The 20,084-nt window shown below is 43.6% G+C and overlaps 1 protein-coding gene across 1 annotated transcript in view; it reads right to left on the bottom strand.

The window, feature by feature from the left end:
- Positions 1 to 20,084, bottom strand: part of MYT1 (myelin transcription factor 1) — a 111,475-nt gene that overhangs the window by 22,259 nt on the left and 69,132 nt on the right. The window contains 8 exon segments of the mRNA XM_030533658.1: positions 3,243 to 3,311; positions 3,472 to 3,534; positions 7,511 to 7,665; positions 9,908 to 10,177; positions 11,634 to 11,758; positions 14,427 to 14,641; positions 16,229 to 16,342; positions 19,993 to 20,083. Of these exon segments, the coding sequence (XP_030389518.1) occupies positions 3,243 to 3,311; positions 3,472 to 3,534; positions 7,511 to 7,665; positions 9,908 to 10,177; positions 11,634 to 11,758; positions 14,427 to 14,641; positions 16,229 to 16,342; positions 19,993 to 20,083 (1,102 nt within the window).

Below are 20,084 nucleotides of genomic sequence, written 5' to 3'. Positions count from 1 at the left end.
GAATTTATAATGCTGCTGACACAGGCTTATCTACAATTGTGAAAAAGTTTACACTATAATATCAGTAATATCTTGGAATCTATTTTCCCCTTTTATAAATGTGCTAGATTTGGAGATTTAGTGCAAGCCAGGATTTCTCTGGTTTGTATCACAGGCTGGTGTTAGCACCAGACCATTAATGTGTTCAGGTGGAAAAATGTCAATTTGGGGTATCCCCTTGACCAACACATTTCTGAATAAATTACAGTTTCAGATACACCTGCAGCCAATACCTTTTTGCTGATCCACAGCAAACATGGTCAATGTTCTTATAAAATTTAATGTTTCTTATCAGTGGTGAAATAATTCAGTGGCCTTCCTTTGGCCACTATATAAAGCATGGAGGAATCTTGCTTAAATAAAGATATCTTAAAAATATTATCTGTATTGTACTTAGCACTGACCATATAGATACTGTGCTTTCCACTTCCATAACAGAGTATTAACATTAACTAATTCAACCTCCCAATACTTCTATGAGGTAGATAGTCCTTTTCCCCTCATTTATATGGGTATTTTCATTTCCAGAACTACCCAAAACTAAAGGGAAATATCAGAGGCAAATGTCAAGACACAAAACATATGTAAACAAAACAAATGAAAAAAACACCACAAACACCACCTTTTCAAATCTTCAGAAAAGGTTTGATTTTAGTTCAGTGTTTCAGCTCAGTTCTTATTTTATCCAAACTACTTTTACCCATCCCTACCTTGTAAAGGAAAAAAACCATATTCCATGAGGAAACACATTTCAGATTCAGGATTCTAAAGTGGTATTGCTATAAAGGGTAGTATTAGAATATGGCAAGGGGTGGGGGGTTGTTGTTGTTAGGGGGTGGAATAGATTTTAATACCATGCTAGTAAAGCAGCTACAGCTGTGCATACCTAACATTCCTAATTAGGTAGGAGAGTCTCTAGGTTTTTGAATAAAATATTTACCATTTTCCCCTCCTGTCCCTTCATTAAGCATTCCTGGCTCAAAGTATTTCAGTGCAGTTAAAAGCCATGCCCCTATTTTAACTTGGCACTTCTGGAAGAGGCCCCAAAAGCTGTGCAGACATGAGGAAAAATGCAAAGAGAAAAGGAATTACACCAGTCTGACTATGGAAGAATCCCCCATGTTGTAATAAAACTTTATTTTTAACATGACATAGGGCCACATTTTAACACATAAGCCTCAAGGACCACCTATAAAACTGTATTTCAAGGGGTTGTAGTATTTGTGGATACAATGGCTGCTTATATGCAATGACCAATTTACATTTGCTCATATGACACATTTGTTGCACCTGCTCACATAAACTCAGTTTGTTGTTGTTTGTGCAGCCACATGTTGGGCAGCCATGTTTGGAAATTCGATACTGTAGGATCAGAAGTGAGGGGGAAAAGTGACTGTGAAGAGCCTGATAATTCTGGGTCAATATACATTCACCCAAAGACACACCTGAGTATCTGTTAAGCCTCTCAATATTTCTTAACTAGAGGTATTTAAACAGGTAAGCATTATACATAGCTGACCAGATGTTAAGAAGGCACAACATGCATTAGGATGGGGAGGGAGAGAAGTAGGTTATGCCTCAGAAGGAGTAGGAGCTTTCCAGTAATTATATAAATTAGACTTCTGTTCATCCAAGGGAGGCTCACAATTTACACATGTCCTAGAATAAGGCTGAATTGCAAATTGGTTGTAAAATAGGTTTTTGAACATTTCAGTTAGTTGAAAACCCAATTTCATAGAAAAAACAGTTTAAATGCAAAAATTTCAATCAGCCCTACTAATTATCTATTGGGAGGTAGTGTATAGATAGGAGATCTGGTTTGATTCTCCACTCTGCGCTCACTGTCTATCTGACCTTTGAAAATTTAAGTAATTTGCCCATTCTTCTGTTCCCCTCCTATCCTCTCTGTCTTGCCTATTTAGATGATTGAGCTCTGCTGGGCAGAGACAGCCTTTTGCTATGGGCCTGCGCAAAGCCTAGCACAAAGAGACCCCACTCCTCAGCCGAGACATCTGTATGCTACTGTAATACAAATTCAATTAATAATAATCATTATAATATCCACACAAAAGCTTTGCTGAAATCCGAAGTGAAATCAACCAACAAGAAAACAAATGGCACAGACTGGCTCCATCTAATATATATAGACTAATGATTCACAATGCTTTGTTTTCCAGGTTTTTTTGGAGGGATATTAAGTATCCTGCCACACCTTTTAAAAAAAAAAATCTAGAGGTTTGGGCCTGAATTTTCGTTAGGGGAGAGAAGTTATGACAAAATCTGACAACTCTCCTATAAGCCTTAGGACCCTTATTAAAGATTCTGAGCCAGAATCTCAGCTTGGGGTACTCAATGTAGCTCCATGAAGGTTAATAAGGATTTGGGAGGGTGAAACCATTGGTAGAGGAGTTGCATGAAGGTTTTCAAATATGGGATGCCTTAATCCAGGATCATATACAAAACAGTGCAATCTGAACTCCAATGAAATGCTTTGGGCCAGTTAATTGACCGTGCTAGAACTGTACCTATTTGCTCAGCTGAGGAATCTGGCCCTCTGAATGTGGGTGCTTCTGCTCTCCGTCTGTCTCAAACAATTCCCATTGAAAGTATGGCATATCTCCCATTTGGTAATGAACAACACCCAACGTTTTGCATGTAATTAGGTTGTCAGGTTGCTTGCAAAGAGCTAGCTTCCTTCTGAGGGCTGATGAGTAACAAGTATTTTACCAACAGCAATTCTGTACAGGACAGCTATGCACTATATAAAGGTGGTTTAGGAGAAAGATAATAGTGCACATAGGCTACAGGAGATCAGAAGGAGATACCAAGTGAAAAGGAAAACAGCACATTTCCACGCAGCCAACAAAAATCTGCCTCGGGTTAAAATCAGATATCTGACCATCTTCATGGAACTTCAACTTTCACAATGAGACTTCTGAGCATTGATGCTCTTGCCTTATTATTAATATTATTATAGTTTATTATGTATATTATCACCAGTGCCTAGGAGCCCAAGTCATGGACCAAGATCCCATCTTAACCTTTTTCCTCCTCCCAAGTCAAGGGAAGTTGTTTGGCTCACACACTGGGGATCCATGAAGGCAGATTTTGATTGGGTTTTCTAAAGATGAGGGGTAGGTGGAAAGCAAGAGCATAGCACAAGGGAGAAAAAAAAAGGAGATTTGAGTTTAGCGCAAACATACTTGAGGTCAGCAGAGTGGGCAGCCATGAGGTTTCTGAGGCTCTTGTCAGCAAGAGGACAACCAGAAAGGCTGAAAGAGAAGAGATGGAATATCTGGATAAGCCCAAAAAAATTAAGAAAAAGAGGGGAAGGGCGAAGGAAGGGGAGAAGGAAACAGAACCAAACCATCCACACGATTAAAAAAATATGTAGTCTAAAGAGTTAGAACCTGAAACAGTAGGTCAACAAACCTGCGGTGAGAGGCATAGTTTCCCGTGATGTGTCCACTGCCATCACAGCCTGGGGTAGGGCAACTGAACAAAAATAATAAAAAGTGTAAGTGCCAAAAAGAAATAAACTCATTGAAAGATTCATGCATGGGTTAAAACAGGGAAGAAACCTTTCTTGGTTGAAAAATAAAAGAAAATTTGGTTGGTGTGTGGGCCAGGGCTCTTTGGGTAGGTGAAATACCGGTGTGTGTTCTGGATTTTGTTAGCACAGCTTAGCATTGGCCTTGATATTTACTTATTAGTGTTAGCAGCCAGTAGAAATCTGTACAAATAAACCAACTGCTTCCTTTTTGGCCTGCTCTCTTTCCCTTTGTTCCCAAAAGGCCACAGCGACCTTTCCTTCTTTGAAGGAATTTGTGGCAAAATATGAAGAATGAGTAAAAAGATTGTTTGCTTGGGGTATTTTGTTTTTGTTTGTGTTTTTAAAAGGAGGAACTAAAACAGCCTGAATGGTATTGTAAATGGAAAGCCAGCTTTACAGACTCAATATTGCCAGTTATCGTGGTTTTTATCGCAGTCTTGTGACATTTTGTTAGAACCCCCAGCTGCTGGAATCAGGTGATTATCTGCGAATCTCAGCTTTCATAGAATTATAAAAGGGTAGGACTGGAAGTAACCTCAATAGGTCATCCAGTCCAGTCTCCTGCACTTAAGATGGGACTAAGATAACAAGTGACAAAGTGATGGTCTAGTTATTACAGCTTTCTTTCTTTCAGTTTCTAGCACTCAAGGGTGCAGAGAAGAGCTTGAAAATGTGAATCCTAAATGTTCCATCACCCGAAGGCAAATTAAAAGAACTCAATTTAAAAAATAAATCTCATGATATCTGGGGCTTCACTCATAATTGTTGAACATTTGGACTTGGCCATACTGCAGAAAGATGGTTTATCCTGGCTTTGTTTTATATCTCTCTACCTCCCCACTGCTTCCCAATGAATCTTATAGGCAATGGGATACGTGTAGTGGTTTGTGGTATTCAGGAAATAAAATCCATAATGCTGCATGTGATTGCACAGCTACATTTGCTTACGGTGGGGCTTACTATAACAGTAGCCAAACACAGTCTTCAAATATGGATTCCTGGGTTCAGGACCGTATCTGGGAATTAGTGCTAATGAAATACTTTGGGCTGGATTCTAGCTCCCCCTGTATGGGTTTGCAAGGTACGGTGGGGGTTTTAGGGAGCCATCTTCCTCCATCCCTGGTGCTCCACAAGGACCAATGCTGGGAGAGCCAGAGTGCCGTTAGCAGTGGTCAATATGCCAAATGGGTCAGGACATGGCCATGGCTAGTGGAATGAGGCCATGTGACCAGGTAAAAGCAGCAGCTGGAAAAGGTTGAGAGATCCCTGCCTGTCACATGTTTGGGCGGAGCATATAAGGAAGAAGAAGCTGAGTCCATGGCTATCACAGAGGAAGATTGTGACCTCTTGAGGCCTTTGGGTATTATGGTCAGTGATTTCAGCAGACCTGTTTTATTCTGTTGTCTAACTGTCGTAGTAAACAATATAAAGCACCCTGAGGAAAGGGACTTCTGAAGGACTTGGGCATGGAGTTTGCTTCCCTTCCCCGGCTGCTGGAAAAGCCCACAAGCCTCCAGGCCAGTGCTGGGGGAGCACAAGCTACACTTCCAAAGACAGGTGCAAGATCTGCTTCACAGTGAATCCCCTCAGCAGACCACAAGCATTGTGTCTGCCTCAGCACTCCTGTAATATGGCATCCCTCCCTGCCCTTCCACAGAACAGCTTGCCCAGCCATGGTACAGCTCTCTACATAGAAACAAGCCCAATGACTTAATGGTAGTGTTAGATGGTATTATTCATGGTTCCAAATTTGGGGCCTGGTCCTATCCCTAACTGCCCAAGCTGGAGGGACTGAGGGATTTCTGCAAAGACAATGCCCGCCCCCAACCCTTATGGAGAGGGAGTGTCTTGCATCAGCCTGGAGCAACCATAGTAGATGCACAAAGCAATAATGACAGGATCTGGTCAGAGGGTTGCAAAACATGGCACCTTTGAGGGTTGGGGAGAGTAGAAACACCAAGAATGGGTTGGGGGAAAGGAGATGGCTGTACTCTGAACACAGAAAGAAACAACCCACATCAATACACAGTGCACAGGAACTGGATAGATTCTTGGTACCAGGGCAGGACAACTACCTCATAGTTTGTCCATGATGATGGTCCTGGGACTCCCGTTTCTGATGCCCCACAAAACAACTTGTTTTATACCCTCTGCTGTTGCTGCCTCCACTCCCTCTGCATTATGGGACAAGGGGCACATGCAAAGGTTACTCACACCAAGATACAGAAAGGAAAATCAACCTAAAGTCCCCCTCACAGTAACAAAAAAAATATCATCACTGGAACTACGATTAATTTACAGATGTTCAACCAACAATATACATTGCTGTGTGGCACTAGAGACTTGTATGGGTACGGTGGCCATAAACATGACAGAAATGGGCAACACTTTCCCAGACACTTGCTACCAGCATCTTGAGATGACACAGAGAGCACATGGACATGAAAACTTAAATCTACATGACAAGGTGAGTTTGCTCATGAATGGGCTGCATCCAGTGCATGTAGTTCATGGCAAAATGATCAAAGAAGACTTGTGTCACTGGTATGGAAAGGAAGCTTGGTGCTGCCTAGAACACCAGGAAAGTTCCTTTCCAGAGTTGTTCATTGCTATGAAACAGTCTCCCTTCGAATACTGCCAGGGGTCAGGGAGAACTTGGCATACCCACCCTAGAAATTGATGCTCACACCATTTCTGGGGAAAAAAAAAACTTTAAAATTTTGCCTATGGGGTTCATTATGTGTCTTGTACATGTAGGGAGGATTCTTTTCTCTCTTCCTCTGCTCACCTGGGACTTCGACATATCCCCCGTTTCCTCCCAGCATCAAATACTCCCCTTCAAACCTCCCTCTTGCATAGCCAAATAATGAGCTAGACTGAAAGAGGTTAGCGAAATGAAGGCTTGTTGTGCCCTTCCTACCTTATATTTACAAAGGTCAGAGTTACCCTGGAAATAAGCCTAGGAATAATAGCTCCATTGACAAGTTTACTTTACTTTGGGGATTAGCCTGCCACACCTTGCGTCTGAACAGTTTACTCCAGCATTCCTTCAGATTAGAGCTGGGTCCAAGCTGCAAAGTTTGGATCAGGATCTGAATTCTCCCTTTTGTTCACATGAGCAATAGGGATCCAGGGATCTTCATCTTCTCCTAAGGAGAGGGATCCAGCTGAAAAGTTCAGGATCCAAACTTCCCAAGTTTCTAAGGGCATTCAGGTCTGGGGTTTGGTTCAGGGCCCTCTCAAATGTAGCACACAGTGCAATAGTATACAGCTGCGTTGTTTCAATAGTATACATTGTAGGGTCTTTATAGCTTTCTTCAAGGGGACTGTACTCATTGCTCTGTGTTGCCAAAAAACACTGTTCCACTGAGATGGCTGCAAGACGGCCTGCTTACCTGCCTTTCCAACTCTGGGCATGATGGCACTGGGTTCTGAGCACCAGCTGGGAGGTATCAAGATCCCTTGGCCACATTGACTTCAAAGAATAGTTTAGCATCTCATGCCTGAGGAGGCAGGGTACTGGGTAAACTCTTTCCCTCGATCACTGCACAAGTTTTAATTTGAAGGGGAAGTATATAGGGAAAATGGTCTCAGAAATTACGTTTTCACAGACACTTTCATGAATCCTGGGACCACAGAGCTTTCAACTAGTTTCTTTTAATCATTACATCGTTCCAGAAAGACCATCTGGGATAACACTTCATCTTGATAATCAGAAGTAGTCAGAGGATGAGATTTCTCTTGAAGCTTTCGGTTTGAAGTGTTTGGATTAAATAAGACCATCACAGTATGAAACAATGTTGAACATTTTAGTTATGTGCTTTTTTTAAACTGATTCCCACCTCCCCACTCTTCCTGGCTGTCCTGAGCATTTTATACATTTCACTTTGGCTCTGCCATCAAAGAGGCAGGACTTACGTGAGTAGCTCCTTCTTGATGTCCTTGGGAAGGAATTTAAGCTTGAAGTTGGTTAAGGTAACTTCCCCAGGATACTTCCGTTCTTCAAAGTTCTCCTCTGACACTTCCTGCTCATCTGCTTCCGAGGAGGCAAAAGAATGGGCTGCGGGCTCTGACTGTAAGAAACCAGTGGGAATAATATCTTTACTGATCTACATCCTGTGAACATGGCAGGGATGAGGGGTCAAAAGAGTCCATCTATCCATTGTAGGCCTTTCTATAGCTCCCATCATCTGAACACATCACAATCTTTATTATATTTATCCTTCCAACAGCTCTGGGAGGCAGGGAAGTGCTTTTATCCCCTTTTTACAAATGGGAAACTGAGGCACAGAGAGGCTATGCAGCTAGCCTACCATCACACAGGAAGTCTGTGGTGGAGCAGGGAATTAACCCTAGGTGTCCCAAAGGGCAGGCAAGAACCTTACTCACTGGATCATCTTTCCCGTCAGGAATTCTAAACGTCTGGTGCCTGCTTCAGGTCTTGCTCCCACTGGATGTTTGTTAGTGTAATTTCACTTGAGTTGCTGCTGATTTACCCTGATGTCACTGAGATCAGAATGAGGCCACTGGGTTTATAGTAATTAATTATTTCTCCCCTCCGCTTGGCTCATTAATTCACACTGCAATCCTCTCAGTCAGGAATGGGGAAACTCATTTTGCCTGACCTTGCAGCCACTTGCACATTTTGGGTCAGATCTTGGTCCCCAGCTCCAGCCTCTCCGCCCCACTCCAGTGACACAAAGGAGAAGGAGAACAGCCCAAATGTGATGTTAAAGAATTCCTAAAAGCAGCAAAGAATCCTGTGGCACCTTATAGACTAACAGAGGTTTTGGAGCATGAGCTTTCGTGGGTGAATACCCACTTCTTCAGATGCATGTAATGGAAATATCCAGGGGCAGGTATATATATGTGTGCTAGCAAGCAAGCTAGAGATAACGAGGTCAGTTCAATCAGGGAGGATGAGGCCCTGTTCTAGCAGTTGAGGTGTGAAAACCAAGAGAGGAGAAACTGGTTCTGTAATTGGCAAGCCACAATGGCTTGCCAATTACAGAACCAGTTTCTCCTCTCTTGGTTTTCACACCTCAACTGCTAGAACAGGGCCTCATCCTCCCTGATTGAACTGACCTCGTTATCTCTAGCTTGCTTGCTAGCACACATATATACCTGCCCCTGGATATTTCCATTACATGCATCTGAAGAAGTGGGTATTCACCACAAAGCTCATGCTCCAAAACCTCTGTTAGTCTATAAGGTGCCACAGGATTCTTTGCTGCTTTTACAGATCCAGACTAACACGGCTACCCTCTGATACTTGACACCATGCATAAGAATTCCTAGGGGATGCAAAGCAGGCATAGCCAGCTTTATGCCATCTACTGCAGAGGGGCTTTCCTGAACAGCTGGGGTAGGAGGGGGCATGGTCTGAGCATGCTGTACTGTGGTGATCCCCTGGCTGGGGAACCAGTCTCTAAGGGATCACTCCAATCTGCATAATTTAGAGGCAGCTTTAGGTTGCTTTAAATCAGGGATCAGCAATCTTTGGCATGTGGCTTACTGGGCCAGTTTGTTTACCTGCCATTTTCGGCAGATTACAGCTCCCACTGGCTGCGGTTTGCTGTCCCAGGCCAATGGGGGCTGCAGGAAGCGTGCAGGCTGAGGGATGTGCTGGCCACCACTTCCCGCCACCCCTATTGGCCTGGAGTGGCAAAACTGCGGACAGTGGGAGCCGCGATCGGCCGACCTGCAGACGTGGCAAGTAAACAAACTGGCCTGGCCTGCCAGGGTGCTTACCCTGGCGAACCATGTGCTAAAAGCTTGCAGACTCCTGCTCTAAATTATGCTGGGTGTCTGATTCAGCCCAGGTCTAGGATGGCAGAAAGCTGGCTTAGAGGTGTTCCCCTTTCACCCTTTATCCTGTGCTGGGTGCAGTCTGACTGGACCCAGGGATCTGGGCCAGAGGGTTTAAAATTGCATGCAACTTCAACCTTATCACATCTGCATTCTACTCGGGAGAGATGGTGAGAAAAATGAGCAGAAAGAGGAAGAAAAACACTAACAAAAACGAATGAGAACTGGAGAATGGAGTGGGTCAGAGTAAAAAGTGAACACAGAGAGGCTGAAAAGGATCAGAGAGGCAGGGAGAGAGAGAGAGACAGAAAGTAAAACTAACCACAGTATGGTCGGATTTTCCAAGTACTCAGCACTGGCCCAACTCTTCCCCAACGAAGTCAATGGGAGTAAAGTGCCCCAGGAAGCCAGAGTCACTGGTCTCTAGAGAGGAAACTTATTACTATAGATCACGCTCTGCATCTCAGTGGAAAAGAGACCTAATTACAAGGTCCCATCACCGCTCACCTCTTCCGGCTCCTCTTCCCGCTGACGATTTGGTTGGTGTAGTCAATGGGGGCCATCCCATTCATCCTGACGGGAGGTCTGGCTGGACTGGGGTGAGGTCATTGTGCTGCTATTGGCACTCGTGCTATTTTGGCGTTGGGACACATCTGGGGACTTCACCACTGGGACTGCTACTGCAGCTGCTGCTGCTGGGAAGTTGCTTTCCCGTTTGCGATGCTTGTTCATGCTTAAGTCCAGCGTCCCGTTTTCATCCACCTCAATGTCCATAGACTGAAAGATTGGGGACAACATTCTAAATGAGCCCTGCAATCCGTTTTCGGAGTGTATTTTTCTTACAGGGCAGTCAGGGCCTAAAGCAATATGGAGTAGTGGGCACTAGCATGCCATCCGCTTTCTTCAAGCTCTGACAGGTCAATGGGATGGAATGGGCAGAATGGGATTTCCTCTTGGAATGTGCCATGTGAATATGTCCCAGCAGTGAATGCAACATCTGTTTGGAAGAGATCCTTGTCTTGGACAGGGACTTTATATAGTCCCATGTCCTCCATACCATGTTCTACAGACACTGTTGTGGATACTGAGCTATTTTCCAAATGAACAATCAAGGACTTTTTCTTCAAAACAGGACAGCTGAATATGCAAAAGATGTACAACGTACAGGAAAAGTGGCAGCGGAGCCAGCACAGGGCACTCATTATGCTAGCGTGCCAGCGTGTTACTCCCAATTTTACAGTTTAGGCCTCATTCTGCAAGGTGCTGAGTGCCTTTTGATGGTGCTAAGCGCCTTCTGATGATGCTAAGCACCTTCTGTTGCTTGAGGTACAAGCATGCATTATTACTAAGGAAGTGCTCCATTCCCTGCTGTACCTGGGGCTCGTGAAGTCAAGCTCCAATAGTACCAGTCCATCTAGCCCTCAAGTAGAGCTGGTCAGGAATTTGTGTCTCTAAATGTGGCTTCCTCAAATTGAAATTTGCCATTTTGCAAAAAACAAAAAACAAAAAAACCATTGATTTTCCCATTGGGAAGAATCTAAATGAACATTTAATTGAGGGTCAGTATTGACAATAACCTGCTTTATTTGAAGGCCAAGACCATAACAGGGTTTAAAAAAAAACTAGATAAATTAATGGAGGATACGTCCATCAATGGCTATTAGCCAGGATGGGCAGGGATGGTGTCCTAGCCTCTGTTTGCCAGAAGCTGGGAATGGGCAACAGGGGATGGATCACTCGATGGTTACCTGTTCTGTTCATTCCCTTTGGAGAACCTGGCATTGGCCACTGCGAGAAGACAGGATACTGGGCCGGATGGACCTTTGGTCTGACCCAGCAGGGCCATTCTTATGTTCTCATGATGCGATGCCTCAGGGGAGCTGTAGTTAAGATGCCTTCTGTCCCTGTTTTCCCTCATTGGCTGGACTTCCTGACTAGAACTACATGCCCCATCATGCATCAGGGTTTCCCCTCTGCCATTTGGAAATCATAACTTTTCAGAGCGTTTTGTTCTGTGTAAACTTTTGGCATTTTGTTCTGATTCGGGATGAAAACTGATGTCAAATATCAACATTTCCCTCAGGCCAGAAATTCTGATTTTCATCCAGCTCTGGTTTTAAGTACATTGAGTTAATTACCTAAAGATCGTTTTTGAACAGTGTCCCGTTTACATTGTCTTTGTTGTTGCGGATTTTACCCTCAGCCCCCTGCATTTCCTTGCAGTCAAGCTCACCTTGCTGGGAAGATCCTGCTGCTTGGTACTGAGATTTTCTGGCATTTCCCAGCAGCGGGTGGAGAGATTTAAAATGGCAGTGGCAGCCATATGTGCGGCCTCGGCATCGTGAGAGTAGTCGAAGCCTGTAGAAGGAAGATGAAGTGTCTTCACATAACTGCTGGAAGGGCTGTGGCTGGGGAAGAGGCCTTTGGAAAAGGTTAGCTGCAAAAAGGGAACAATACAGGGCTGATATATAACTTACACATGAGCGTTATAGGCAAATCAACCCCATGCCACTGATTTCAGTGCATATGGATGCTACTGCAATGGCAACCCTTTACTTATTATAAACCTGTCAGCAATTTAGTGCTCCTGGAACTGAAGGTGCTAATAGCTGGGAACTCATGCTCAGGTGGACTAAGGTGAAAGGTTGCTGCATTAACTGGACTACACCATCAAATTCCCAGAATACTGTATCCCTCTTCATTAAAACCATACTCCTGTACTATCCTGTGGGCTTCAAAGGGGAAACAATAGTGAATCTTCACTTGTTTTTTCTTTTGCTTCTCAAAAGTTTTACAGCATATAATTATACAAACATATATAATTTTTTTTTAAATCACATTTTAACAGCAAAACCATGCCAATCACAACTATAAAATTTGACTTTCTGATGATGGTGTAGCGTGTGCTAAATCTCCTAGAATATATTTATACTGTCTAGAACTACATTGCCCTGTGCATTATTATATACTGAGTCTGACCCTGCCAGGTGCTGAGCACCCTCGACTTCCATTAAAACTAGTGGGATCTGAGGGAGACTCGCCATCTCCCAAGATTACATCAATATAAATCACGCCCCAATCTTGCAAACCAATCCATTTGGAAGGACTCTGTCATCTATAGAGCCCCTTGGAAGTCAGTGTCTCTGTGTAGGCAGAGGGGTCTTCTCACATGGATCCAGCCTGCAGGATGGGCTCTGTACTTCCAAATTTACATGTCGATCCTGAAGTTCTTGGCCAATTTTTCCTTTGCCCTTATCCACCAAAACTCCCATTAACTTTGGTGGGAGTTTTGCCTGTGAAAGGCCTGTAAGATTTGGCCTATGTTCGCAAAGCAGCTTGACAAGCTCAGATGAAGGTGCCATAGCAAAGGAAAATGATTTTATTATTCCCATTATGAACTCTAAAAATAAGACAATATAAACATCTAATCTTGTCAAGGACCACTTCCCTCTCATTGTGTGTGTGCACAATGCCTATTGACATTAATAAGAGTTATGTGCACACATCCTTCTGGATGAAGAGCTCTTTAAAATAAGTCCTTAATAAAAGGAACAGATTTGACTGCTTTGATTGGCAATCATAGTAATCTTGTTGCTCTGATTAACCCATGGAAGTCTTGCCCAAATGGTTATTCTTGTGGGTTTTTTGTTGTGTTTTTTTTTTAATTTCGGTCCAGTATAATCCATGTCTTTTGGTGAGGGTCGGTGGTGTTGTAAGCATAACCTGACAATATCCAGAATGGTGAGATGCCAATTTCAATTTCACACTGTACACTCAGCAATGCTTTTCCATTTCATAAGTATTGCTAGCACTAATGGATTTGCAATCAGCAAATTAGTAAAAATGAGTGATGAGAAAAAATAGAAAGGATTATCCTAGTGGGGCTGCTGGAATTATTTTTGTCAGTACAATTACCCTGAAAATTCTTTGCGAATATTGCAAATAACACAATCTATTCAGCAGCAGAATCACTTGTGCTGGGAAACAAATTACTTTTCCATCAGCCCTAACCCAGGATGACAGTGGCAGTTGTGCTCTCTGGCCTCCATCCAATTTCATTGTCTGATCCTTTACAGATTTAGTACTGTAATAAAAGGGAGCTTCCATTGTAGTGCAACAACCAGGATGCTTTCAAGCATGAGCACTTTTTAGAGAGCAGCTGCGTCAGGATTAAACAGGACTCTGAAAGTGGGATTAGCTACAAAGAGAAAGCCCTCTTGAGGCTGCTGACTTCTGCAAACTGGTTTCCTAAATCTTTTTTTTTTTTTTTTATGCTTTAAAAGATGGATTCAGCATGCATGTGTGGAGACTAATGGAGTAGGAATATTAAACAGTCAAAGTGCATGAGTCTGCACTGGCCATCCACTACAGAGGTGTAACATACGATTGCTAATTTCAACCCACTATGTCCATCTCAACTCCTACACCCAAAGGTCCACCCTCAAGGGGGTTATTTGATCATTTCATTTTACACATGCATCTAATTGGAGGCTTCCTTTGGTCAATGGCTCTGCCAAGGCATGCAAAATCCTTGGTAGATAGAGTGGGTAGGTAGATAAGACAGATAAGATGTTAGATAACTGATGGCTAGAAGGTGTATGGTTAATACAATATAATACATGAGACAAACAGGTAGAATATCTTAGTTAGATATCAGATAGAGAAGAGATGAAATAGAGAAGAGATGAAATATAAGCCAACTAGCTAGAATAGAAATGGATAGTTGAATGGAGGAATATATATTAGTTGTAAGATATTGGGGACAAACTGGAGGCTACTGTGTAACTTATCCCACCTATAGATATTGTTCAGATGAACGTATCCAAGGCCGGATGCAATTCTCCCCAAAGCTGAAGCCAAAGAAATTGTCCTTTGGGCTAAGGACTTCATAGACAGCTGTTCTTATTTGTCCCATTCCCTTCCCTCAAACACACCCTCCCAAGAGTCACAGTATTTTCTGGCCTGTGATATTTGATGATAAAGTACAGAGCACTCAGCATCAAACCCCTCACTTGTCCCAACTTACATTTAAAGGCTTTCGGTGAGGTTTCGCTAGTCTGAATCTTTGGGGCAAGCATGCGTTTGCCAAAAACCTGAGCATCAAAACTTGCATAATCGAAGGTGACCTTGGAGTACTTCTCCAGCTCCTTGGCCAGGTTGGCCCTAGGGGTTGCTGGAACCATGTTGGGCCTGTAGCTCCCATACTGAGGAATCTCCAGCTGCTTCACAAAGCACATAGGCCTGCAGATTAAAAAAAAGAACCAAAACCCAACAATCAACAATACTTCTCTTTCATTTCCCCACTTTGTAAGTGATTCACAGTGAAAGCACCAAGGCATATCTTTTCTCCAGAGAATAGTTTATAAATATTATGCCCAAAACAAAGCAGGACCATTTCTTCATAACTCCGTTCATGGGTTTATCAGGTTTTCCTTACAAAATACTATGTGGGCCAGATTCTGATTTCATTTCCTCCAGACTTACACCAGAGGAACAGAGATCAGAATCTGACCCTGAGCTTCTAAAGAGTAGGGCTGGAAATTTCACGTTCGTAATTCTTGCACTGGATCCAGTGATGTTAATTGCATAAATCACAATGCAACCTTTTATTTTGGGACACTGTGTCTATGTTTTCTCTTTGTCAATAGAAATAAAATCTTGGGGTAGTGCTTTCCTTTGGGAGAACTGAAAAGAAATGGCATTAAATATTACAAAGAGAGCAGAGTTAAGCTCAAGTCACCACTGCAGGTTTCATTCCACAGTGAATATGAACACACAATAAGGGAAGGCTGCTACCCTATCTGCAGAGTCCCTTTTAATGACCCATTTCTGCTATGCAGCCCACAGTGAATCAATCTGGCTTGCATATAAATCGCCTATTGTTATTCCCCTTCCTCTAACCTCTTTTAACTGGTTATTCCTTAAACTATGAGAATCTTGGGCTTAGGCCATAGTGGGGACTACCACAAATAAATAAAACAAACAAACAAATAAATAAATAATGTTAATGGTCTTTTTTTTTCCCCCCAAAGATGCTGAGCGCTCACAACTCCAGCTGACCTGAGTTTTCAGCTGTTCTGGGGAAAAACCAAACCCCATCAGAGCTTGATGCTTTGCTGGGCTGTGGCACATCAACATTTAGAAGGGTTTGCGCAGCAGTCTTGCCTTAGTCCCCTCATTGTAAACTAACTAACCATATTACAATCCATGTATAGCATCATGAATCACAAAACTGTGTAGACAAGGAATCATCAGGGACATTCTTAGTGCTGGCCAGTCCTCATTCCAGGCAGATCAGATAAAACCAAACAAATCAGTCAAATTATTCAAAATGATTACACTCCTTTCGAACCAACAAAGTCCCATTCCTGCAAGCCATGTAGTCAACGAAAGACAAGTGTTGGGGGTTATTTAAAAAAAGCTACAACTGAATAATTTGTATGTGGCCTTAAAAAGAACAACCAACCCTACTTATAATGCTGATATAATAGCCATAATTCTCAGGCAGTTTGCATTGTAGTGTAATCAGCACAAGTGCCTTCTGCTGTACTGTTAAAACCCTTTGGCCTGTAGCCTCAGCATTAATTGATGCTAGAAAAGCAATTCATTGTCCTGGATGCCCTCCATGGGATCATCAATTAAATATCCCTGCACCTTGGAGAGACCTATGATCACAATAACAGGCATCGGCAGTACTAAGATACAGCAGTACGGGGATGGATTGTGACAGGGTTCTTTTTGCAACAGATTTTACATTATTTTATTTTGGGTGGGAGTTGGGGTTGGAAGAAATGTTGTTGCAAATCCTTTGTTATAAATCTAACATACCTGAGTATCCGGTCAGAATTGGAGCTACTCTTAGAGGGGTCACCGGCCTGCGGCTGTTGCTTTTCATGAGATTTGGCTAATTTTTCAGCAGCAGCTATGGGGCACCCAGATAAACTGTATGGAATTAAAAGAGAAAGAAAGGAAAGCTAAGCATGAGAAACTGGGATGAAGATCTCCATATGCTTTACAGACCAGGATCTGCACTGTGCCCATGAGAAAATCTCGTTATTATTACTAGCAACAAAGAGTCCTGTGGCACCTTATAGACTATCAGATGTATTGGAGCATGAGCTTTCGTGGGTGAATACCCACTTCCTCAGACTCCTGTAGTGGAAATTTCCAGAGGCAGGTATAAATATGCAGGCAAGAATCAGTCTAGAGATAACGAGGTTAGTTCAACCAGGGAGGGTGAGGCCCTCTTCTAGCAGTTGAGGTGTGAACACCAAGAGAGGAGAAACTGCTTTTGTAGTTGGTTAGCCATTCACAGTCTTTGTTTAATCCTGAGCTGATGGTTTCTGGAAATTTCCACTACATGCATCTAACGAACTGGGTATTCACCCACAAAAGCTTATGCTCCAATATGTCTGTTAGTCTATAAGGTGCCACATAACTCTTTGTTGCTTTTTACAGATCCAGACTAACACGGATACCCCTCTGGTACTTTATTATTAATTATTATTTTTAGGCAAGCTGTAAAGCATTCAGGCATCCATAGTGACATTGCTCAGAAATAAAAGTTCAGAAGCATTCAAAGAACCAGGATATGGATAAAAAAAAAAATCAATAAACTGGGTCGAATTCCTCAAAGAGAGAATGAGGGAGCTATGGTTCATTTGGAGAGATTTTTATGAATAAATGGAATTCCTTCTCCTTACTTGTTCTGGTTCCTTGCTTAAGCAAACATTTTGAGGGGTGATTTCAGTGGAAAATGTGCTTTGTAGATGTGCAGTTGTGTCAACATCTACTTGTACTGGGGGGCTTGAGTGTGACTTTTACACACATTTGCCAGGACCTACATAGATGGGGCCTGAGCATGGCTTGTAAGCCACATCTGTCCATAGGCTGTGGTGTGGTGCTGCCCTGCCTCAAAGGAGTCTCAAAAAGATTCTGCCTTGAGAGAGGCACAGTCCCCTTCGGCGCAGCTCCTTGGACATGGGACAGATTGCACCCTTGGGTGCATGACCTCCATTCCATGGGCCATTGCTACAAGGGTGGGTGATGGAGCCAGGATCCTTTGTGGAGTCCTGTTTTCTGCAGGGGAATAGAACATGCCCACCCCATGCAGGGAGTGAAGGGACTGCTGTTTTGGGCAGCAATGAAAGGGATGGGGAGGAGAAGCTACTTACTCCTCACTCTGCCCTGGAAAGGCTGAAGAGGAGCCACTCACAGCCTAGGCCATGCAGATCCTGAAATGCTTGCTATGATTGGCTGTAACTCAGAATTACAGTAGAGGCTCCCATTGTAGCAGAGCTGGATCCTCCAGGCCTTGACCGTCCCCTCTTCAGATGTTTGCAGAGGGGATCCTGCCCTCCCTATCCTAGCTTGGGGGGCAGAGGTCCTGGGAAGGTTTGGGCCACCTCTGTGTCAAGCACCCCTCTTCTGTCCCTACTGTGGAAGCTCCTCTGTCAGAGCTCTGCAGGATTCAGTCTCCACCGCCATGGAGATGGCGGAGCAAGAACAGATGAAGGGTAGGGCCTGGCATAGGCAGCCTGTAGGCTGACACTGGATTCTCCCCTTCACACCTGCAGGGGAAGCTGGTGGAATTTCCTGTGGAGAGAGTCTGCAGCAACTTAGATGGCTTCCCTTCTCAATGGCTTGGAAAACATCCCCCTCAAGCCCAAAGAATGGCTCTGAAGTAGCTGATGCCAAGGCAGCCACTAGCAACCTGGCCCCTGTAGAAGCGATTCTCTCCAGGAGTAAGCGGGAGCCAGCGGGCCCTGGCACTAATGCAGCATCAAAGGGCCTCTGTACAGATGCTCTTTGTCATGATCTCAGGGGATTCATGGCTTTGAGGGGCATGGAACCTAGGGTGACCAGACAGCAAATGTGAAAAACTGGGACGGAGGCAGAGAGTAATAAGAACCTATTGTGAAAAAGGCCCAAAAATCGGGACTGTCCCTATAAAATCGGGACATCTAGTCATCCTAATGGAACCTCAGCTTATCGAAGGAAGTACTCCTGCTCCCCTCCTTGTGCAAGAGTCTGACTTGAATTATGGGTGGAAAGGCTTTGTTCCCGTGGAGACAGGCTCCAGGCCCTCTATGTTTACTCAGTTCTGAGTCAGGCAAAACTTCTGTTAACTTCTGTGAATTCAGCGTTCCTTTAGGAGAGATGCTGCTACGGCTGGCTTGAGCAGGCATAGTACAGGAGGCGCTCCACAATCTTCCCTTACAGAGATCTGCCTCTGAGCCTCAATCCTGGCCAGGATCACCCCTGCTATTCCAGTCACAGACACCTTTTGCGCAGAGGTTGTGCGGCAGTTTTTTGATGTTGACAAAGGCCCTCATAATTATTATCACCAGTGACACAAGCCAGGATTTGAATTCAGGCCACTGGACTCCAATCTAGTTCATGAACCCAACTCTCAACCACTGCCTCCCCGCCCCGCGCTGAACATCGACTATCAGACTGAAAACAGCTGACAGTCCCTTGTATTATCACTGGGCTGACCTGCAGGTAAACTGAAAATGAACTTTTATCACAACTCTTGCTGCTCTTTTCTGGGCCAGCTGCCACCCACATGCATCTGTCAGTAACAGTGGATGCTTCCGCTTGCGTTGCAGATGCTCACTGCTACCTGCTAGTTAGTGTGCATGACAAATGGGTCTTCTCATTTAAGTGAGAACATTACACTCATTTTCCTCTGGCCTCTCAGGCTGTGAGGAGGCATTTATCATAACAATTTACTTCATGACTTCCCCACGACATATGAATAAATAATTGCACAAACTCACCTAGCGCCTGCAAATGAATCTAACATTTATATAATTCTCTCAGTCAGTCAATCTGTATGTCCATTAAAGTCAAATGATTTGACCAAGACAGTCCTAAGCTTGAGCTAGATAACCCCAGCACTTTGTTATACAACTTATATTGTCCAAGGCAACACCACTGGCATTTCTTTGCACCACAAGCTTCTTAGAAGCCCTCCTGACTAATGAAACATCTTCTGAGGACCACCTCAGAATTCTCATCCACCAATAACCTTCTTTACACTAGAGTGAGGGCAAAACCAGAACCTGAGGTACAATTTCGGCTTTCCAGATCTGAACCAATCTCTACTGATTAGGTTCTGTATGAAATCCAAAACTAGATGGGGGCTATTTTTCACTTCTGGTGGAGCTACAGATGAAATTCATGCTGAGATGGCAGAAATTCATGTGAAAATAGCTGATCGTTCTGATATTTCTACCAACCAAAAACCTCACAAGTGTTCTGTGCCATCAAACGTTAACCCTCATTTGGATTAGAACCTCATCTTAAACTTCCTCTAGAGCTGAATACCATCTCCTTGACTCCACTCTAACTAAATGCCTGCACCCAAACCAAGAAACTCTCCTCTGCCGTATTGCCCATTTCCATTTGATACCTGATATTCTGTCTGACTTCCATTCCTTTATAGCCATCTATAATTAATCTGTTTTAGTTACACCATATCTCAGTGTGAAGTTCATTATGCAGGGATAAAACCAATGTAATTTTTGCTGTTTGCCTTGACGATGTTTCAGCCCCTGCGGTTATTAATTAGAACTTGAAGTAAGTACCTTCTGTGTGTGTTGCGATTGCTGTTCACATGACCCTGTCCTGTGCAGCCTGGTGTTGGGCATTTCAACACATTCTCGTGCATAGCCAAGAC

Source organism: Gopherus evgoodei, chromosome 14 (assembly GCF_007399415.2).
Source record: "Gopherus evgoodei ecotype Sinaloan lineage chromosome 14, rGopEvg1_v1.p, whole genome shotgun sequence".
In the NCBI taxonomy this organism is placed as follows: domain Eukaryota; kingdom Metazoa; phylum Chordata; order Testudines; family Testudinidae; genus Gopherus; species Gopherus evgoodei.
This window is presented reverse-complemented; position numbering and strand designations above follow the sequence as displayed.